At 34.4% G+C, this 23,662-nt stretch overlaps 1 protein-coding gene across 5 annotated transcripts in view; it reads left to right on the top strand.

The window, feature by feature from the left end:
• The window catches only part of ECT2 (epithelial cell transforming 2), a 71,502-nt gene that overhangs the window by 13,969 nt on the left and 33,871 nt on the right, over positions 1 to 23,662 (top strand). For all 5 annotated transcript variants that reach the window (XM_011968615.1, XM_011968614.1, XM_011968616.1 and 2 more), the window contains 6 exons: positions 4,244 to 4,380; positions 9,199 to 9,318; positions 17,455 to 17,523; positions 19,105 to 19,215; positions 20,032 to 20,128; positions 21,813 to 21,894. In XM_011968615.1, the coding sequence (XP_011824005.1) occupies positions 4,244 to 4,380; positions 9,199 to 9,318; positions 17,455 to 17,523; positions 19,105 to 19,215; positions 20,032 to 20,128; positions 21,813 to 21,894 (616 nt within the window). The remainder of the gene's footprint in view (positions 1 to 4,243; positions 4,381 to 9,198; positions 9,319 to 17,454; positions 17,524 to 19,104; positions 19,216 to 20,031; positions 20,129 to 21,812; positions 21,895 to 23,662) is intronic.

Raw genomic sequence — 23,662 nt, 5'->3', positions numbered from 1 at the left:
ACAGGGGAGGTCACATAAATTATGGAGAAAATAGGTAGAATGAAGTCAGAGGAGGGTGAGTTCACTTTGTGCTGAACTGATGTAGAAAGGTTCCTATAATTCTTCCTTGGTTATCAGTATTTCCCTCTCGTTTTGATTTTTAGTCTGTAAACAAATGTGTTTTCTAGATTTAAGAAACAAATCCAAATCTCCTCTGGACCTCATGACACTTTTCATTTATTGTCCCATTTTTCTGTTCGCTTTCACATCAGTATACCTTGATCTATTGTCTCATTTCCTTGATTCTCATTGTCCTTTCAACCCATTCTAGCTGATCTGCAGTCCTTGTTGGGGAGACAGTTTTTATGCATTCAACACATGAATAGCTACTCCTTTATGAACACTTTTTTTTTTTTTTTTTTTTGCTTTGCTTCTGTGATACTACTTTCTCATTTCTCGTTCTCCTTGGCCTAACTTCTTTTTTTTCAATTCTAAATGTTGTATGATCCTCCTGAATCATTGTTTCTTTTCTATTGTACTCTCCCTGAATTATCTTAGTAAATTATATGGTTTTGAAAAAAATTTGTATGCTGATAACTCCCAAATTTGTCCTCTTCCCTGTCAAGCTACCTACTTTGTACTTCCTTGTCCATGTCTAATAGATATCTTAAACCTAACATAACCAAATTAGAACTCTTGATTCTGCCACTCTTAATTCCTCTGTTCCTTTGCTCTTCTTCATCAGTCTTTTCTGTAAAAAGGATCTCTCTTAGATGATTGCAGTAGTTTCCTAAATAATCTCTTCCTTTTAATTTGTGCCTTTGCATATGCAGCACTTAGAAAAGTCTTTAAAAATATATAAATTAGATGATGTCACTCCTCTGCTTTAAAATCACTTAATGGCTTTGCATTACTGTAGCTTTTAAGTCCCTATGTAATCTTGCCCTCATCTACCTAATCTCATGTGGTACTATGCTCTCTGATAATGCCTGTACTCTCTAAGCGTCAGTCATACCATCTTTGTTATTCTTCAAATATTTTTAGTACATCTGTACTTCAGGACTTTGTTAGTTACTCTGTCTGCCTCAAGGAAATCTGAGTGGATTGTCTGTAAAGTTAAATTCCCCCACTCCTTTCTGCCAACCCTGTGACCTGGTTATTGTTTTTATTAGTAGTTCTTACGATAGAAATTATAGTACTTGTTTACTTCTTTGTTATTTGATTTGCATCAAATAAGTAATCTTTAAGAGAACATGAACCTTGTCCGTCTGATTCTGTGTTTTATTCTCAGATCCTAGTATAAAGTGGGTATTTGTTAAATACTTAAGGAAAGAATTGAAAGTGAATTTAAGGTTGGCCCAGAAAATTAAAATGAGTTTGAGAATATAAAGAGGAGCAAATATACAGATAATAGCATACAAATTGAGTTTTTAGGGAATAATGGATAGAATAATGGATAGTTTGCTTGGAATGTGGAAGAGTAATAGTTAAATTAAAAATGTTAATTTGAGGCCTAGTATTAGATCACTTTCAAATAAGACTGTAATATCTGAACTGTGTATTGTCATCAACAAGGAATTTTAGAAACTCCTTGAGCAGCAGAGAAATTGATTGAATAGATAATTCATAGAGAGTTGTTCTGAAGAATGATTAGAAAGACGGCAGTTTGGAGACAGACCATGATGTAATCTATTACAGTGGCTTCAGTCATGAAATAATAAGGTGCTGAACCAGAGTATGTGGTGGTTGGAAAGAAAAGTAAGAGGCACAGGAGAAATATTGGTAGAATGAAGTAATAGGAAATAAAAAGAGATGAAGGCAAATTAGTAATTTAAATGAAAGAAATGTTGCCTCGGCATTGAATAGATAGGAAATGTATATTTTAGAGGAAGGTAGTGCAGTTTTAGAGAAATCCAAGTTACATTAAGGCAGAACTGTCCAGTAGGCGTTTGGAAAAGTTGAACCAGCTTGAGAGGGAGAACATGATTAGATCTGAGAATGTACTAGTTTTATAATCATAATGGACAAGAGCATGGGATGGTAAGAGGAGATCATAAAGGACTGAAACTTGAATATGCATTTTAGGCAAGAAAATAAACCACTGAAGTAAACAGATATGACAAGTATACTCATATATTAGGTGCTCTATAAAATAGATTCCCCAGTTTCAGGTCATTGCCTAGACACAAAATAATTAAATTAGATCAGTGCATCTCAGTTTTTTCCCACTGAAGTATATTCTGTAATGGCAGAGGCTTCTGGGTCTGGTGAGTGTAGCCTAAAATAATGTTTGGCAAGTGGGAAATTTTTTTGAATTCTGTTTTCTTTAAAAAGCACTCGGACTGGGCACGGTGGCTCATGCCTGTAATCCCAGCACTTTGGGAAGTCGAGGAGGGCGGATCACGAGTTCAGGAGCTCGAGACCAGCCTGACCAACATGGTGAAACCCCATCTCTACTAAAAATACAAAAATCAGCAGGGTGTGGTGACGTGTGCCTGTAATCCCAGCTGCTCAGGAGGCTGAGGCAGGTGAATCACTTGAACCCAGGAGGTGGAGGTTGCAGTGAGCTGAGATGGCGCCACTGCACTCCATCCTGGGGGACAGAGTGAGACTCCATCTCCAAAAAAAAAACACTCAGAACTCTATAGTACATAATTGTTTTCATATAAAAGCATTTAAAATTGTTTATCATTGAATAAAATTGATATGCTAGAAATATATATTATGGTTGTCACCCATTTCTATTTTATGTCATATATTCCTTTTCCTATTGAAAAACTTGCTATTAGGTGATTCTATATATAATGTTAAAGTATTCTAACCATATTAACAGTAAGAAAATGTATTTTAAGCTTTTATACATTAAAAAGATATATATCTCTATATTTTTTTTTTTTGAGATGGAGTCTCAGTTGCCAGGCTGGAGTGCAGTGACGTGGGAGTGCAGTTGCCGTGGGAGTGCAGTGGCATGATCTTGGCTCACTGCAACCTCCACCTCCTGGGTTCAAGTGATTCTCCTGCCTCAGCCTCCTGAGTAGCTGGGATTAGATCGGCATGATCTTGGCTCACTGCAACCTCCACCTCCTGGGTTCAAGTGATTCTCCTGCCTCAGCCTCCTGAGTAGCTGGGATTATAGGCATGTGCTACCATGCCCAGCTAGTTTTTGTATTTTTAGTAGAGATGAGGTTTTGCCATGTTGGCCAGGTTGGCCTCGACCTCCCCACCTCAAGTGATCTGTCGTCCTCAGCCTCCCAAAGTGTTGGGATTACAGGTGTGAGCCACCATGCCTGGCCGCAAATTTTTTTCTTTCATGAAATGTATATGAAATACACTGTTGCATCCTCTTTCCACTATACTGGTTGTTTTATATTACATTAAGATAGTTTGAACTAACAAAGAATTTTCAGTTAATATTGGGTTTTTTGTGGGGGGCTTCTTTTTGACATATGTATGTGACAAGTTTTCGTTATTGTAATGGTGTAATCACAACAACTTTTTCCTCCTTTTTACATGTAAGTAGTTTTACCTCTCCCTTTCTATTTTATTATTTAGCTATACAAAGATTCATATACCTTTTACCCAGATTTCCCAAAGGGACATATTCTGCCATGTTTGCTTTAGCATTCATTCAGTCAAAATCTCTTTTTCTAAACACAAGTACAATACATACATGCGTGTGTATTTTTAATATATATACTGTTTGAGAGTAAGCTGCAGACATGATAAGCCTTTAGCTCTGAGTACTTAAATGTCTGTTTCCTATAATAGAGACACATTTCTTAAATAACTGTATTACTTATTACATTATTATAGTAAGGAAATTAACATTAATACTATGAACTATTTTGTAGACTTCAAATTTCATCAGTTATCCTAAAAAGTCTTAATGTCCTTTTTAGCAAAAGGAAAAAATTTTTTTCTTTTTGATCTAGGATCCAATCCAGGATACACATTTGTTAGGTTGTCTCTCTTTAGTCTTCTCTAACCTGGAACAGTTCCTTAGTCTTTCTTTGTTTTTAGTAACCTTGACATTTTTGAAGAGTACAGGCCATTTAGTGGAATGCCTACCAATTGGAGTCAGTGATATTTTTGACCATTTTTTTTTCTGGCCTTAACCTATGAGAAAAAATTTCTTTAATGGAAATCTGTATGGTGGTACATTTATAACAGCAGGTTTTCTCTCCTTTTTATCTTGTTAAGTGTACGTTATGTTTGGTATTTATATTTGGCTTCCATTAAATCTTTCCACCTTTTAACATTTCAGACACCCCAAAGTCTTGTACTAAGTCTTCTAAAAACTCCACTCCAGTTCCTTCAAAGCAGTCAGCAAGGTGGCAAGTTGCAAAAGAGCTTTATCAAACTGAAAGTAATTATGTTAATATATTGGCAACAATTATTCAGGTAAGTATGAGTTTGATTGGAAAATGATTTCTGTTCCAGTGTTCCTAAGTAAAAAAAATCTAGGTGATATTATTTCTTACAAGAGAATTATATAAACATACAATTTGAACATGGAAATTAAAAATGGAAATGTGTGACAAAAGCTGCTGTTAGGGAAATGTCATAACTGTAATATTACCTTTTATTCAGAAATATTTTTATTATTTTTATTAATTATTTTTAATAACTAAAGCAAACAGAACTCAGTAGGTGATCTCAGAGGGTATCTATCAGGTTTAATTCAGAATTTTGCAGGTTCCTTGTCAAGGTACTACATTTATATTTGGAAACGATAGATAACTTTTTCTGAAATTATGTGTTCTAAGAGTCATTGCTTTTAGTACTGTATATATGTGAAAAACATTGCCTATACAATAGCAGTGAAGCATAACAGTGTTGATATAAGTAGTTTTTTTCAGTAATCATTTCATGTGACACATGAAATATGCAGTGGTTAGTTATAAATAGATGTTAACTCATTGCTTATCAATATTAAAATGTACTATAAAGTTATTTCTGAAGAAAAACAGCTCTAATGAATCCTTGTAGGATGAGATTATAGAAGATATTAAGGAATAAACTGAAATTTAAGATTCTGAAAGACAATAATAGGTCATTATGTTGGTATCTGTAGAAAGAAGGAAGAAGTCTGTTTTAGGTAATAAAAGAGATAGGTTGACATACTGTTAAGAAAACGAAGTTGAAAAGACCAAGCTTATCTTTCAATAGAAAACAATAGGGAGTTTCTGATTTGGGTTTAGTTTTTAATTGACCTTTATTTGAATTCACAAAATAACTCATTAAGGTCCAATTTAATAGCCTTTAAGTTGCTTGTACCATTGATAAAATGTATAGATAAGAAATGGAAAGACTTCTTACTTGATGGTCATAGAGAGGTTATTTTTCATGGTTAATTATTTGTTTAGCAGCAGTCAGGGTTTTATGAGGTTCTTTGCTGTGTTAGATTTATCTTAAGTCACCTTTGCTCTTCTTTCTCAAGGGAAATCACGCTAGATAGATGAGTTTCTTGTTGAAGTTTTTATAGTGATTCAAAATGTGGTTGAGTAGCAAAAAATCCCTTTGGCATGTACTATTCATGTATTTTAGTAGCATTTATTGCTTAGAAATGTAAATCCTTTCAGGCCATGGTAAAATGCATTGAAGTTTCAGAATTCTCATTTGCATATCAATTAAATTCACTGAAACTCCCTTTAAAAAAGCTCATGAAATTATTAGACTGGAGAAGGTTTCATACCACTGTGCTTAGTATAAACTCATCAAAGGTTTTATTTAAAAGATTGTGGCCTAAATTCATGATAGTATTCTCTCTTTAAATTTTTTTTTTTGTAGTGACTGGGTCTTTCTATGTTGCCCAGGCTGGTCTCAAACTCCTGTGCTCAGGTGATCCTCCTGCCTCAGCCTTCCAAAGTGTTGTGATTATAGACATGAGCCACTGTGCCCAGCCCATGATAATACTCTCCTTAAAGAACTTTGTTTTAGGACTGATATTTTCCTTTTTGGGGGGATAGGATTTGGAATAACTTAATTATAACTTATCCTCAAAATTAAATAAATATCTGGAGGCTTATTCCACATACTACTTGGATGCCTAATTAATATAAAGTACTATGCTAAGTGTTAAATATATTTTTTTTGTTGTTTTAAAGAACTTTTTACTAGAAGAGGAGATAAAACATACACAATTATACTTACCAAATGGAATGTATCAGCATAATAAAGGAGTTAAGGTATTAGATTTGTAAAGTGAGAGTTTTACTGCTCGTTTAGTTTAGGGAAGGTGTTGGGCTAGAATTTTCTGTGTGTTGTGCATCAGAAAAAGCTTCATACAGAATGTAATGATTGAAGTGAACTTTTTTTCTAGAAAATAAAAATATGGTAATTTTACAGTTTATTTAATAGCAACTGGTACATACGAAATTTCCCTCCTTTAGTAATGCCTTTTTTTGACAGAAGTTTGCAAATTAGCACTGATTGTTTGTAAAAATTACTAGATTAGCTGTACTGTCGTTGTCCTTAAGGCTGACCAAAGATAACCTAGAATCACAGCCCTCAGATGGTCATACAAAATGATCATATAAGTCAGAGCTGGTTTATCACCAGCATTTATAAAAACAGACCTAGGGAAAGAGGTAGGTCCAAGACACATGCATGGTCTTAATATAGTGAATGTTTAGTTTGTCCTTACTATTATAAAATCAAAACAGTGAGAATATTCACAATGAAGTGAATTTTAAAGTATGAATATGATTGGTACAAGTAGAAGATATAAATGAGAAGTCTCTGAGACTGAGTAAACAGTACAAGTGATCATTCAATGTATTATCGATAGCAAGGGTGGAGTAGGCATATGGATACCGTGAGAGTTGAGATGAGATGGCCTATACCAATCTAGAGCAGGCCTTTGAGCGGTGTGCTATCTTATCTGTAAGCCATAGAATAATTTTTTTTATGAGATGAGAGATCAATAATATCTGACTTGCATTTCAGAAAGATAACTTGGTTCACTTTGAAGGAGGAATTGAAGAGGGGAAATTGGGGAATCAGTGATACCAATTTGGAGGCTATTGCAGCAGTCGTGAGAGATTTTGAAGATCTGAACTTTTTAGGATAGTATCAGTGAAGATAAGAGGATAGATCTGAGAAATATTGGAAAGATAGAGTCATTGTGGTTTCAGTTTTCATTTTCACAAAGACTAATGATGTTGAACGTATTATCTTCATTTGACATCTGTATATCTTTTTTGTTGAAATAACTTTGTGTTTTTTGCCCACTTTTAAATTGGTTGTTTCCTTCTGAGTTTTGAGAATTCTTTTCTTAGAATTTTTGAGATAGGGTCTCATTCTGTTGCCCAGGCTGGAGTGCAGTGGTGCAATTTTGGTTTGGCTCACTGCAACCTCCGCCTCCTGGGTTCAAGTGATTCTCCCATCTCAGCCTCCTGAGCGCTTGGGACTACAGGCATGCGCCACCACAGCTGGCTCATTTTTGTATCTTTTGGTAGAGATGGGGTTTCACCGTATTGGCCAGGCTGGGAGAATTCTTTTTTTTTCTTTTTCTGTGAGACGGAGTCTTGCTCTGTTGCCCAGGCTGGAGTGCAGTGGCGTGATCTCAGCTCACTGCAACCTCCGCCTCCCGGGTTCACGCCATTCTCCTGCCTCAGTCTCCCAAGTAGCTGGGACTGCAAGTGCCCACCACCACGCCTGGCTAATTTTGTTTTTGTATTTTTAGTAGAGATAGGGTTTCACTGTGTTAGCCAGGATGATCTCAATCTCCCGACCTCATGATCTGCCCACCTCGGCCTCTAAAAGTTCTGGGCTTATAGGTGTGAGCCACCGTGCCTGGCCAAGAATTCTTTATATATTGTGGATACTAGTCCTTTGTCAAACATGACTCGCAAATACTTTTTCATCGTTCATAGCTTATTTTTTTAATTCTCTCAAGTGTCTTTTGCTGAAGAAAAGTAAATTTTTATTCAAGTCTAATTTAACAGTTTTTTCATTCATAGATTGTGATATCATGTATGAGAACTCCTTACCTAAGTTTAAGTCATGAAGATTTTCTCCTCTGCATTCTTCTAAAAGTTTTATAGTTTTAGGTTTTTTGTTTATGTCTGTGACCCATTTTAGTTAATTTTTGTATAAAGTTTTATATTTAGGCTGTGATTCATTTTTTGCTTATGGCAGATGGTATTGTAATACCATTTGTTGAAAGACTCTCCTTCCTGCATTGAATTGCTTTTGTACCTTTGCCTAAAATTACTTGACCATATTTGCATGAGTTTGTTGCTGAATTCCCTGTTTTATTGATCTATGTATGTTTCTCCCTTCACAAATACCATACAATCTAGAACACCACAGCTTTGCAGTAAGAAGCTTCTTTGCCTTTCTGTATAAATTTTTAGAATCAGGTTTTCTATATCTGCAAAAAGTCCTGGAACTTTGATTGGCATTAAATTTATACATCAGTTTGAGGGAGAATTGACATTCTTACTGTGTTGATTCTTTCAATCCATGACCATATGTCTGCATTTATTTAGGTTGTCTTTGATTTCTTTCATCAGTATACTGTAGTGTTTAGCATCATGAACGTATTTTATTATATTTATACTTAAGTATTTTGATTTTTTATTGTGATACTACTTTCTAAATTTTCCATTTGTAAGTTACTGGTATATAGAAGTAAAATTGGTTTGTGTCTGTGCACACATATGCATGTTCTGACCTTGTATCTTACGGCCTTGCCAAACTCGTTTATTAGTTCTTAGTTTTCTTCTTTTATTTTTTAGGTTGATATGAGCAGCAACGTAGATACAAACAGATCTTCTAGCTTCAAATCCAGTCTTTCCCCCAAGCCAAGCTTCTAAAAATTTTAAAACATTTAGCACATGTGTTAAGTATGTCTGGAGGCAACAGATTGCTTGTTGCTTTCATCCTTAGTAACTTAAATACAAAAGTAGAAATTACTCTTGTATCATACTAACGATTTTAATGATTGATTGCAGAACTGTGTGAACTTTTATTTGCTTCTAATGACATTTCATGACAAGAGCATATGTATATACATATGCACAGGTATATAAATAGAGTACATAGAATAAAATAGAATAGAAAATATGGGGAAAATGTCTCAAATATAGGGAGAATATTTTTTATTATTACTTCCTTCTCTATTAACATCTTATGTCTCCTCTATCACTGTCTATATTTTAGGTCTTTCCTTTTTCCCACAATCTACTTAAACTAGTCTTTTTTCTCCTTTAGCTATTTCAAGTACCATTGGAAGAGGAAGGACAATGTGGTGGACGTATCCTTGCACCAGAGGAGATTAAGACTATTTTTGGTAGCATCCCAGATATCTTTGATGTACACACTAAGATAAAGGTAAATTTGTATATGTTAGATTAGTAGTAATTTTTTTCAGATTGTACATATTTATTATGATCTTTGAGGTACTTCTGGTCAGCTAAATAAGTTTTGTACCTAAAACTTTGAGTCATTTTTCTCTGTTCCAGCGCCTCATAATGTTTGTTGTTTGCTCTTGTTTGTTTTTTGAGATAGTCTCAACTCTGTCACCCAGGTTTTAGTGCATTGATGTAATCTCGGCTCACAGTAACCTCTGCCACCCAGGCTCAAGCAATTCTCCCACTGCCTAAAAGTCCTGAGTAGCTGGACACAGGCATGTGCCACCATCCCAGCTAATTTTTGTATTTTTTTTGTCGAGATGGGTTTTGTCATGCTGCCCAGGCTGATTTTGAACTCCTGACCTCAAGTGATCCACCCGCCTTGGCCTCCCAAAGTGAGGGGATCATAGGTGTGAGCCACCGTGCCCTGCCTTTTTTTTTTTTTGAGATGGAGAATACTCTCTCACTCAGGCTAGCGTGCAGTGGCGTAATCATGACTTACTGCAACCTTGACCTCCTGGGCTCAAGTGATTCTCTCACCTCAGCCCCCCTGAAGTAACTGGGATTACAGTTACATGCTGCCATGCCTGGCTAATTTTTTAAAAAAAGTTTTTTGTAGAGATAGGGCAGGGTCTTGCTATGTTGCCCTGGCTGGTCTCAAACTCCTGGACTCAACTGATCCTTCTGCCTTAGCTTCTCAAAGTGCTAGGATTACAGCCTTGAGCCATTGCACCCAGCCTTTGTTTGCTGTTTTTTTATTTTCAGTTAATCCTACAAACAAGGAATTAAGGCTTTATAAAATCTATTCTGTAGAGACATGTTACTCCCAGTACTATTTTTTTAATGTTCCTATTGCTTTTGCTCTTGGGGTGTATATTTTTGTTTTGCTTTGGCTTGTTTTGAAAACTCTAAACTTCTAATGGACTAAGAGTTCATTTAAGTCCCTTCTCCATTTATAGGTAGGTAAATGCCAAAAGTATGTGAGACAATGCTGTCCTCTTATTAATGATTTTCCTTTGGTGAAGGGCCTGTGATTTCCAGGTGTCAGTCTCTTACAGTAAAATACTTCCTGGACAGATTTAGCTGAACTCTTAAACTACTTTTTAAGTAAGTCGTTTAGTTTTATTTCCTCTTACTTTATCTATGTAGTACTTGAGCAAAGTTAATCAGTTTTCTTTTCTAATTAACTCACATTAATGTTTATGCCACATTCCAATAAAAGAATTAATCCGAATTACAGGATGTTTTCAAATATATAAGATTGTTTTTTAGTATGCATTATAAACAAAAAATAGCAGATCTATAAATTATTCAAAATGACATTTACCAGTTGCTTGTATTTTGTGTTTTATCGGTATTGCTGGTCATATTTCAGTTAATTTCTAGATCTGAAGAGAACTCGGAAGGAGTCTATTTAAAAAGCTTAGAAAGCTAGAGAGTTTCAGGCTAGTTAATCCTATTCCAATTAGGATTCTGAATTTTTGAAGAGGAAAGTACTTTTGGAATATTTTTTGTTTTAAAAGACTTACTGAGTGGCACAAAAGTAGAATGAAGGTCAAGTAAGTTTTGTGGGTTTTTTTTTTGTTTTTTGTTTTTGTTTTGTTTTGTTTTTGAGATGGAGTCTCACACCGTCACCCAGGCTGGAATGCAGTGGTGCGATCTCGGCTCACTGCAACCTCTGCCTCCCGGGTTCTCCTGCCTCAGCCTCCCGAGTAGCTGGAACTACAGGCATGCACCAGCATACCTGGCTAATTTTTGTATATTTAGTGGATCTGGGATTCTGCCATGCTGACCAGGCTGGTCTTTAACTCCTGACCTCAAGTGATCCGCCTACCTCGACCTCCCAAAGTCCTGGAATTACAGGCATGAGCCACTGTGACCGGCCTGTCAAGTAGGTTTTTGTCTTGGTGTTTTGCCACCAAATTTGTGTATCAATTTGAATTTGTGTCAGTTATTTAGCTAGTCTGGACACCCTTCTATGACAAAATGTGCTATTTTATGTTTGCAGAGTCATAATCTTAATTTAGAAAATCATATTCTTTGATTCAGTGAAACTTTGAACGTTTATCACCCTTTAGTTTTCTTATGTGTAACTTAATTCTTTAAGCTTCTTTTGTAAGATGGTACTTCAACTATTAGTTTTTCAGTTTTTTCTTTTTTTTCTTTTTTTTTTTTTTTGTCACCTAGGCTGGAGTGCAGTGGCCTGATCTGAGCTTACTGCAACTATTTGGTTTTTTAGCTGATTTCAGGTTTGTCAAATATTTAACCATTTTAAAGCTTATGTTCTTTTCTACTGTGAAACCAGTACGTGCTGTCAAACATTTGTAAAACTCAAGAGAAAAGGAAAAAGGGAGAGAAATACCCATAATTCCAATTTTGGTTTATTTTCTTTGTCCTTTTAATACGTAGCAGTTTTTTTTTTTTCCTGTTTTAAATGAAACCAAGCATCTGTTGAGCATTACCACATCTATTGAGCAAAAACTTGGTATTATTGTACACATTTTAGAGATGTGAAACCAGTACACACAGAGAATAATTTTCTAGAGGCAGTCATCTAATAAACGCTGGATCCAAGACTTGAACCTTTATTTGTGTAACTTCAAAGTCTTTTCTCCTAACTACTAATGCTATTTTGCTTCTTTAAAATCATGCTGAGGTACATTCTTTTAGTGTGTAAATGACACCGTGTAAATGTGTCTTAAATTTGTACAGTTTTTCATATCATCTCAATACAGCATTCCTGAAAACATTGGTGTCTCTATTTTATAATATCACATAGTGGTTAAGAATATGTAGTGGAAAAAACAGGTTTTTTTTTTTTTTCTCCTTTTTGAGATGAAGTCTTGCTGTTGCTCAGGCTGGAGTGCAGTGGTGCAGTCTTGGCTCACTGCAACCTCCATCTCCTGGGTTCAAATGATTCTTCTGCCTTAGCCTCCCCAGTAGCTGAGACTACAGGTGTGCACCACCACACCTGGCTGATTTTTGTATTTTTAGTGGAGGTGGGGTTTCACCACGTTGCTCAGGCAGGTCTCAAACTCCTGACCTCAGGTGATCTGCCTCTGCCTCTCAAAGTGCTTGGATTACACCACTGTGCTTGGCCTGAACAAAGCAGATTTGATTGAGTTTGAAGTCAGGTGACTTTAAGTGCTTCAGTTTTCCTGTTTATAAAATGGGATAATAATAACTGACTCATGAAGTTGGGTAAACTAATCTTCAGAAGTTTTGTGTAGTGTTAAAACTTTTTTACCCATTGTGTTTACAGCCAGTGTCTAGCATTTAGATTACTGTCAGTAAATGTTTACTGAATGATGGTCATGTTACCTTTAAATTTCAAAATCAGGACTAGCACTCAGTGTATTTTCTTATCTAAGTATTATGTAAACAACTTTAGTAGCCTCATTCTTAATTTGCTTCCAAGATCTTGTGAGCTGATGTTTCGAGTAAGGTGAAAATATTTGAGGTTGTTATCTACATCTCTCTCTTTTCCTCAGTATGAATTTTTCTTTTTCAGGATTAAACATCATTAATCCTTGCTGTATAATTTTCTACTCTTATCTGAGCACAGTGGCTCATGTCTGTAATCCCAGCACTTTGGGAGAGTGGATTGCCTGAGCCCAGGAGTGTGAGACCAGCCTGGGCAACAAGGCAAAACCCCATCGCTACAAAAAATGCAAAAATTAGCTGGGTGTGGTGGCGCATGCCTGTAGTTCCAGCTCTTCGGGAGGCAGAGGTTGACTGCAGTGAGTCAAGATCATGCCACAGCACTCCAGCCTGAGCAACAGAGTGAGACCCTGTCTCAAAACAAAACAAAAAATAAACCAATATTCTACTTTTACACAACTATGATGAAACAAAAGAGAGAGGGATTGATAGGAGTTCTTTTTTGTTGTTGTTGTTGTTTTAATATATATATCTTTTCTTATTTTAGTGTAAGCCTCAAAGAATTGTGTACTTGTTTTAGGAACCCAGGTATGTTGGCTTACTGTGCAGTGAGCTCAGCAAAAGAGAAACCCTGGTTAAGATTAATTCTGCACTGTTACTACCTACTTAACAGTGCAGAATAAATCTTAACAAGGAAGAAAAGAAGTAAGTAGCTTAGCTTTCTTAAGCCCCATCTGTTTATGACTTCCCCACTTTTCTAATATTCTTGCCCAGGCTTTGGAATCTGCTTTGTCTTAGAACTGTAGAATTGTCCTTTCTTTTGGAGGAAAAGTTAAGAGAATCTTATGAGAATTTCTGATGTATTATAGACAAGGAGGAGGAAATACATCTCAGTCTCTGTCCTAAATTGTATCGGGCATTTTCCCCAGAAATGTTGTAAGAAATAGTGGTGTTATGAATAAAGCTATTGGGGACTCGCCTGCCAAACTGAGTCCCCCTTTCTAATGGGGCCGACTGTGGAATAACATGGAATCTGAGTCAGACAATTCTGAGTTTGAATACTGGTTCACAGCTGTTTGAATACTGGTTCACAGCTGTGTGATTTGAGGAAAGTTACTTAATCTCTCTAAGCCTTAGTTCCTTTATTACTTAGTTCCTGAGCTAATAGCAATCTTTTTTTTTTTTTTTTTTGAGATGGAGTATTGCTTGGTTGCCCAGGCTGGAGTGCAGTTGCACGATCTCAGCTCACTGCAACCTCCACTTGCTGGGTTCAAGCAATTCTCCTGCCTCAGCCTCCTGAGTAGCTGAGACTACAGGCACGTGCCACCATGCCTGGCTAATTTTTTGTATTTTTAGTAGAGACGGGGTTTCATCATGCTGGCCAGGCTGGTCTCAAACTCCTGACCTTGTGATCCTCCCACCTTGGCCTCCCAAAGTGCTGGGATTACAGGCGTGAGCCGCGGCACCCGGCCTAAGACAGCAATCTTTAGTCAACAAGCATTAGGAATTAAAAGTTAACCAGAAACGGAGCAGACTATATTTCACAGTGCCTAAAGATGATTTTGCTTTCTTAGAGCAATGTTCTTATATAAGTATTTTACAGGTTTATGAATTAATACTTGTAAAGCATTTAGAGGAATCCCTAACAGATAGTTATGCTCATAAAATCCTCTATGATGTAGAAATAATTACTAATTTCCTCATTTTTCAGAATAGAAAATTGAGGAACATATAGCTTAAATAACTTGTCCAAGGGCACAGAAGTAACAAGCCCAAGAGCCAGTATTTAAACCTCAGTAGTCAGTGCCAGAATTCACTGCATTGTATTGCCCCAAGATTAGACTTATTTATAATATTTCTTCCTTTTTTTTTTTCTTTCAAGTGCAATTCTGAACAGTTCAGTCTTCCCAGTTCTTGATGTGTGTGGGCTGTTAAAATATTCTTGCTTTGAGTTTACTTTTATGCTATTGAAAGTAGTTTTTCTCCTTTTTGAACTTTACTGAATCTACTAATACAGGACAGTGATTCTTAAATTATTTGTCTTTAGAATCCCTTTTCATTCTTAAAAATTGAGGAAGTTTTACTTATGTGGATTTTATATATTGGTATTTGCTGTATTCAAAATTTTAAAATATTATTTAAGATGTATTATTTTTTAACAGCTTTATTGAGGTACATCTTACATGTTTTTAAATTCACCGATTTAAAATACACAATTCAGGCCAGGCCTGGTGGCTCCTGCCTGTAATCCCAGCACTTTGGAAGGCTGAGGCAGGAATACCGCTTGAATCTAGGAATTTGAGACCAGCTTGGTCAACATAGTGAGAACCTGTTTTTGCAAAAAATAAAGAAGTTAACTGACTGTGGTGGCACATGCCTGTAGTCCCAGCTACTTTGGCAGGTTAGGTGGGAGGATTGCTTGAGCTTGGGAGGTTGAGGCTACAGTGAGCCGTGATTGTGCCACTGCACTCCAACCTGAGCAAAAGAGTAAGACCCTGTCTCAAAAAAAAAAAAAAAATTTTTAAATATAAGATACAATTCAGTTATTTTAATAACTTAACCAAGTGGTACAACTGTCACCATAAATCCACTCTAGGACATTTTCACTATCCACCCCAAATAAGATGTCTACTTACAATTAATCTTTATTTCTACGCCCAGCCATAGGCAACCACTAATGTACTTTCTGTAGCTATGATTTTGCGTTTTCTAGACATTTTATATCTTTGTTATACATTGATACTATGTATATACACATAGCATATAGATATACTATTTGATACACTATATAGTGTAAATGTGTTTATATAGTATGTGGTTTTATATATATGGTTTCCTCTTAGCATGTTTTTTTTAGTTCATCTAAATGTAGCATGTTAGAAGTTCTTTTTTTCTGGTCAAATAATATTCCATTATATGACTATACTAATTTTTAAAAGTCTGTTCATGAGTTGATAGACATTTAGATTGTTTCCATTTTTGGCTATTATGAATAATGCTTCTGTGAGAGTGTGGTGTGCAAGTCTGTGTGGACATGTTTTCATTTCTCTTGAGTAGATACCTAGGAGTAGGATTGATGAGGTGTATGGTAGTTTTATATTTAAAAATTCTGAGAAAATGCCAGGGTTTTCCCGTCATTTTAAAGTTAATTAATTAATCAATTTAGAGATGTGTTCATGCCTAATTGCCCAGGCCGGCCTCAAACTCTGGGTCCCAAGTGATCCTCCCACATCAGCCTCTTGAGAAGCTCAGACCCATCAGTTGTTATTTTCACCAGTAATGAATGAGAGTTGCAACTTCTCCACATTCTTGAAAAACACTTATCTTTTTTTTCTTACCTTATAACCATCCTAGTGGGTGAGGAGACATCTCTTGTGGCTTTAACTGTATTTCCCTAATGATTAATGATAAGTGTCTTTTCACATGGTTATTAGCCATTTGTATATTATTTTTTGTGAAATGGCTACTGTCTATAGCCTGTTTTTTGATTGGATTGTCTTCTTGAGTTGTAAGGCTTCTCTATAAATTCTGGATACGAGTTTTCTTGAAATACAAAAGTTTTAAATTTTGATGAGGTTCATTGTATTCATTTTTTCTTTTATGGACTGTGATTTCAGTGTCATATCTAAAAATTTTTTTCCTAACTCAAGATTTTGAAGATTGTTTTCTTCAAAAGTTGTTTTGCTTGATGTGAGGGTTTAAGTTCATCTTTTTGCATGTGGGATATCTAATTTTATATTAATTCACTTAAAATATAACTAATTACATGGCAACACAAGTACCATTCTTTAAGAAAAATAATTTCCCAAACAAAAATAATTAGTAAGGGGAGTGGTGGTATTGTAGTTTTTTTACTGTCTGCCTTAATAAAAGACTGGTTTTCATATCTGCTTCTGCATTCAGTCTGTTGCAATATCACATATCATGTCGCTTCTAGAAAGCAACTGTATACTTGTGGAAGAATGAGTGAAAAAGCCAAATAATGCTTTAGCAGTATTACAAAAATAATTTTAATCTCAGGGATCCCACTGAAAGGGTGTCCCAGCAGTCTTTGATGAAACTTTAGAGGGTCTTTAGTATAAGAGCTTGTCGATTGATGTCTACTTTAAAATCACTTAGAATTTCAATTAGGGCATATCATTTCTTGTCATCTCATTTTATCATCTGATTTGTTTGTTTATTATAAAGCTTTTAAATGTTCTTCTAAGTTTTTACAAAGAAGTAATATTTTAGAAAGACCATGAAGAATTAACAAACTATGCTTCATGGGCCAAATCCAGCCTATTGCATGTTTTGGTTAAAAAAAATTTTATTGGAACACAGCCACACTCATTTATTCATACTTTTAAATTTGCTGACCCCCTGTTAGAGATTACAGTTTTTAATGACTGATGTTAAATAAGATGCTTCAGCAGCAGGATTGAAAGTAGTTTTCTATAATTAATAACACCGATCAGCTTTATAGTTAATAAGAAAAAAATATTGAGTTATCACATCGTATTGGAAAGTTAGGCTTATTGACTTTATATTTTAAAAATTATTTTTCAAAGGATTTTTTTTTGGTAGTAAAAGTTAATTCCTTGTTGAAGAGAAAGAATGGGATGTTCATTATTTTACACATCAAATTCAGACACTTTGTAAAGTGCTTCTTTCCAACGAGTATCTCGGAAATTTTAAAAGTTGTATAAGGAGCTGTCAGGTTTAATTTTAAATATTTCAACTCGTGCTATTTCAGGATGATCTCGAAGACCTTATAGTTAATTGGGATGAGAGCAAAAGCATTGGTGACATTTTTCTGAAATATGTAAGTATTGTATTTCCTTTTTAAGTTTTCAGATTAAAATATGATCTCATCAAGGACTGGCAAGGAATGTAATTTACCTATTTAAATGTGAGAGGTTTTAAAACTTTGACATGATTGTGTTTATAAAATATATTGGAAATGTTCTTTGTCTTCTGAAACATGCCTTCTATATGCAATTTAACACCTTAATAGCTCAAGATTATTAGAAGAATGCCAATTATCATGCTGTACTATAATTGTTTTAGTATGTATCAAGTTATTTGCCCTTCATAAATGGCCACAGATTGTATTTTCATTTTATATATTATTTAATTTTCATTTTAAGTTCAGGAGTACATGTACAGGTTTATTACATAGGTAAAACTGTGTCATGGGGGTTAATTGTACAGATTGTTTCATCACCCAGGTGTTAAGCCTAGTACCTATTCGTTATTTTTCCTGTTCCTTTCCTTCTTCCTACCCTCCACCTTCCAAAAGGCCCCAGGTATGTGTTGTTCCCCTCTATGTGTCTATGTCTTCTTATCATTTAGCTCCCACTTAAAAGTGAGGACGTGTGGTGTTGGTTTTCTGTTCCTTTGTTAGTTTGCTAAGGATGATGCCCTCCAGCTCCAGCTGTGTTCCTGCAAAGGCCATGATCTCGCATTTTTTTTTTTTTTAAATGGCTGCATAGCATTCCATAGTGTATATGTACCACATCTTCTTTATCAAGTCTATCATTGATGGGCGCTTAGGTTGACTCCATGTCTTTGCTATTGTGAGTATTGCTGAATTCTACCAGATGTACAAAGAAGTTTTTATTTTTCTCCCTTCTTAGTTGATAACACTTTTTGCTGTCATGTCTGTTTCTATTTAAAGGCTTCTAATGAACTGCCTCTTACTAGGATAAGAACCACACAACTTAAGTTTTATAAATTTATTTCGACAGGGTTCTATGAATAGAATTTATATGTTTCTTTGAATCTCTTTAAATAGGATTTGTAAGTTTCAGTGCCTTGAGCACTGGCATTTATACTTTTATTTTTTGAGGCCTCTAACTTCTTACCTTACAAAATTATCTCTTAGGTGTTTTTTCAGTTTGGTTGAGAATTAAAAATTTACAAATTCTTTTCTCATTTTTTTTTGATACTTTTTAATTTTCTCAATCAGCCAACACTTTTCCTTTTCTTGCTTGCATTTTTGGGTAATATAACTGGTCTTTTAATGGCGGTTTGGATTTTTGAATAAATACCATGCTTTTGGAATCTACATAGATCAGCTGTAATTTAATTAATATTTTTTAAACTCATAGACGTTTTCTTTATCACGTTTGTATCAATACAATAAGCTTTAACATATCTTTTGTTTTTTTTCTGGGTGTTTTCATGTTTTAGACTATGTATACCAATTGATGTATTTTGTTTAGCAATTCTTTACTGAGAAATTTATGAAATAAATTCCTATATTTAATTTGAGACAAAACTTACTTTAAACTTTGTATCCGATATTTCAGATTGTGACTATTAATTATTTGACTTTAAGTTACATTGTCTCTAAGGGTGACAAATGCATAACAAATAATGTTTTCTTCCCTTTTCTTTCTAGTCAAAAGATTTGGTAAAAACCTACCCTCCCTTTGTAAACTTCTTTGAAATGAGCAAGGAAACAATTATTAAATGTGAAAAACAGAAACCAAGATTTCATGCTTTTCTCAAGGTAATGTATATTTCTTTCAAATAAAAATTTGAGAATTATTTCTGAAGTAATTCACCAAAATTATGAAACAATGAAGTAAATTTTAACTTTAGTAAAATGTTTCTATTAATATCTGTTAGTTTTAGTTGTACTTGTGGGTGACTATGATGTTTAGCTTTGGAAAGTTTGTTATTTTCAGTGTTAGGTGCCAGGAGGTGGTTGAAGGAATAAGAATGTTATATGTGGTCTTTTTTTTTTTTTTTTTTTTTAAGTTGTGGCCAGGTGCACTGGCCAATGTCAGCCTGTAATCTTAGCACTTTGAGAGACTGATGAGGGAGGATTGCTTGAGGCTAGGAGTTTGAGATCATCCTGAGCAACACAGTGAGACTCCCATCTCTACAAAAAGTTTTTGAAAAAGTTTTATGTATTTTAGTTTTCAAAACACCTAATGATTTTCCAGTGAGATTTGTTTTGCTTTTAATGATTTTTTTTCTTATCATTTCCTTACTTTGTTTATTTAATGGTATTAGCATAATTAATATTATTAAATGTGCTTTTTCTTGTGAATGATGTAGACTTAAGAGAAATTTAAGGTGAGATATATAGGAGTGTGTAGAGGAACTCACTTTTTATGTAAGATGTTAACCACTGGCTGGCCAAGAGGCCATTTCAGGCCCTGGAAAATTATTCAGCCAAGTAATCTACCACAGAGAAATTCCACCTCTTCTCTATTAGTTTGTATCAGGGACACTAATGATAAAGTGTAATCCAGTAAAAGTAGGGCATATAATCTTTGCAGAAAACCTTTTTTGAAATTGTTGAATAAATTTTTTTCAGATAAACCAAGCAAAACCAGAATGTGGACGGCAGAGCCTTGTTGAACTTCTTATCCGACCAGTACAGAGGTTACCCAGTGTTGCATTACTTTTAAACGGTACTTGTCTGATCTGTTTCAAACTACGTCAGATATTTTAATAGAATTGTTTTTTTCAAAAAAGTTGAATTTCTTCTCATTTTTAGGGTTTCTTAGATTTCAGCATTAAAGTTTATATATGTTTTACTTTATGGATTATCTTAAAAAATAGTCACTGGTGCTACTAAAATTCAGCTTGGCCTGAAATATTTTATTTGTTGATTAGTAGTATATATTTTGTCTTTTCATTTAAAAGTTTTCTTAATATTTCATGGTGTGTCACTAATTCAAAATCATTTTACATCCAAGTACATACAAAATTTGCCCACAAAATCACGAGGAGAAGATAATTTGTACGTCCCAAGTTTTTGTAGCCCGTTTTTGAATTTTAGTAAAGTTCTATATACTTGGCTTTATGCTTACTTTTTTTGACCTTAGATTGTTCAGAGTACTCTTGAAACATACCTGTTTATTCTAGAACTGAACTATAGATATCAATAGAAGGGAATTTTACAGCAGATAATTTGTATGCATAAATTTTGCCTGTGGTAAAAAATGTGTATATATATTCTGTTATATTTAGCTGGCTAAGGACAGTATCCATTTTTATTTTATTCTTAAGTATGAAAACAAAATTATAGCCTGTAATTCCAGCACTTTGGAACACTGAGGGTAAACCTGGGAGTTGGAGACCAGCCTGGGCAACATACAGGGACCCAGTCTCTAAAAATAATCAAAAAAAAAAAAGGAGGATAACTAAATTATAAACAGGAAAAAGTCTATAATAAAATATTTAATTCCTAAGCTAAATCTACACTAATATTTACAGCAGACAAGGAGGCAAATTTTGTGACTGTTTAATCTGTTATTTTCTGTAAAAATCTTGGTTAGTATGTGAATTTTAGTACTAACTAAAAATTTGACTTTTTTTTTGTTTTTTAGAGTTACATAATTGAGAATTACTGGCTTTTAAAAAGATTTGTCCACTATTTAAAACTATTCTGATTTACAAATTATAAGGAGAATATATGAACAGACTTCAGGTTTCCAAAACATTGTGGTTTTCTTCTAATTTGCATATCTTCATTATTGTTTAAGTACTTGTAGAAATTCATAAACGTTATAAATAAAATGATTTCTAGGCTTTATTACTATTATTCCACATGAGAGATTAGGTGGACAGTGGTACTAGATTAAACCTAGATTTGATAAGAATATGCCAAGGATGGCACAGGGAACACAAATAAACAACCTGGATTAGAAGAGTCAATGTGTTAAGTATAAATCTCTAAGGTACCAAAATCTGTGCTTAAAGATAGCAGATGCTCTCTGTGATGTAGCCAGGGGCCCCAGTATGAAACACAAAATACATTATGATTTCTGAGCTTATTGAGGATCATGTGTTTTCATTTAGCACTATGGAGAAAGTTTGAGGACTTTAGGAGTCCCCAAGTATTACTTGAAGGGATTGGAACAGCAGTGTAAGAAAATCAGGATTACATATTCTGAAAATTTAGTCAGTAAAAATGGAAACCTTAACAGATGTGTAATAAGAGAGCTTTTAGGGAACAGTGCTTAAAACTTTTTTAAAGTGAAGATTGAATATTGTCTTTAAAAATTAGCTATATCAAGATGGACAGCAGTTTAGTCTTAGATGAGAAATCACTGAATTTTTTATGCATGGAAAAACGTTGTGTTATTACAGATCTTAAGAAGCATACAGCTGATGAAAATCCAGACAAAAGCACTTTAGAAAAAGCTATTGGATCACTAAAGGAAGTAATGATGTAAGTGCATTATTTTCAATTTTTGATCGTGCCTTAGATTTCGAATGGAATTGATAGAAAACTAGAATCATAAATAGGAAAGTATCAATAGCAAATTTTTGTAAAATGTCTAAATTATTTTTCTAATAGTGTAGTTACACATTATAATGAAGTGTTTTAAGAATACATTCATTAATCAAAACATTTATTTCTGAAGGTATTAAACTATTGTGCACAGAGAATAATAGTTTAGAAACTTGAAAATGTTACAAATTCCCTAATAGACATTTTCTTCATATAACTCTAGTCATAGCTTGTTTCTGTCTTCATATTAATGTGGATTGCCCAAATGTAACTTGAGAATGTGACCACAGTGAAATTTAAAGGTTTATAATACTTTTTCATATTAATTTTTAAACTTTCTGTTTTCTACCTAGAGTTCTGTGGAATTGAATTGGCAGGATTGGTTGGAAGTGTATTAAAAGTATAAATTCAATGAAATTGATCTGGGGAGTTTGATCATAAACTTAGGCTGCTTACTGTAGGTCTGACTTGGAAGCAGGACTGATCAGAAATGTTAGGAGCAGAGTGGAAAACTCTCTTGCTATTGACTGTTTCTGTTTCGCCTCAGAGAAGGTACTTTAAGTGGACTTTATATATCAGTGTATTTAATAGATTTAATTAATTTCTGAGATTCCAGGGTGCTTCTGTATGAGAGTTTCTTAAAAGGCTTCCAGAAGGGCTCTTAAGGAGAAACTTCACTGGCTCTAGAGAGGAGATTCAGCGGAGACCTCTCTCATTCTCTTATTTGAGACAATAATGCTCAAATTAGTTATTACCAGCTTTTGTTGTTGCTGAAAGGGTTATGTAAACAGGTGTCCCAAGACTCCCTCAGATACCAAAATCTGCAGGTGCTCAAGTCCCCTACAATCAGCATCTGCAGATATGGAGGGCCAAGTGTATATACTTTTTTTGTTTTGTTTTCTTTTTTGCTTATGTATTTTGTACGTTCACCAGCCAGCCATCATGCTTTTGATTTTTTTCCCCGGGACCAGGATAACGGTATTGAGACTATTATGATGACAATTCTCTGTAATTTTTCAACACCTTATGGTTTAAAATACTCTCACACACATTATTTACCTTGATCTTTTCAACCAACTTTATGAAGTAGGCAGTCATTATTTTCATATTTTTATAAAAGAAACTGAGATGTTGTTACCTGCTCAATTTATCTGTTTGGAGTGTAGAATACTCTACAAGTGGCTATGCTATTTGTTATTTATATATAATATATTTTGGTAAGCAAAGATTATAAAGTAAGTAAGGAAAAGTAGCAAATGATTAGTCATTTGACCTGTTGCCTTCTTTAGAATAGTGTCAAGCTGGCTGCTGGAGGGATAATGTGCTGAATCAGTAAGACATTATTTAAGTTTCTTGAGAACTTCTATTTTTAGTATATCCTTACCCTAAGTGCTTTTCTCATAGATTTTCAATAAATGTTAAATTATAGGAGCTAATATTTTAATGTCGAATTGTGATGCTGATTTAGAAGCCTTATAGAATTTTACTAGATCTAAATTCTCAAGATTCTTGAACATTTAGCCTAGAGATTTAATGCTTATTATGGTTGATTAAAACCACCGTAACCTGTCAGATGCAGAAAATAATGACACAGCACCAATTCACTAGTCCTTGCCATTTAAGCAAACTAAAAAAACCTCTAAAATTGGATTCTAGCAACATCAGTTATACATGCTTAGATTTTCAATATTTGTTATAGATATAT

The sequence above is a fragment of the Mandrillus leucophaeus genome, unplaced genomic scaffold, assembly GCF_000951045.1.
Source record: "Mandrillus leucophaeus isolate KB7577 unplaced genomic scaffold, Mleu.le_1.0 Scaffold850, whole genome shotgun sequence".
In the NCBI taxonomy this organism is placed as follows: domain Eukaryota; kingdom Metazoa; phylum Chordata; class Mammalia; order Primates; family Cercopithecidae; genus Mandrillus; species Mandrillus leucophaeus.
Note: the sequence above shows the minus strand (reverse complement) of the source record. Positions and strands in the feature narration are given on the sequence as shown.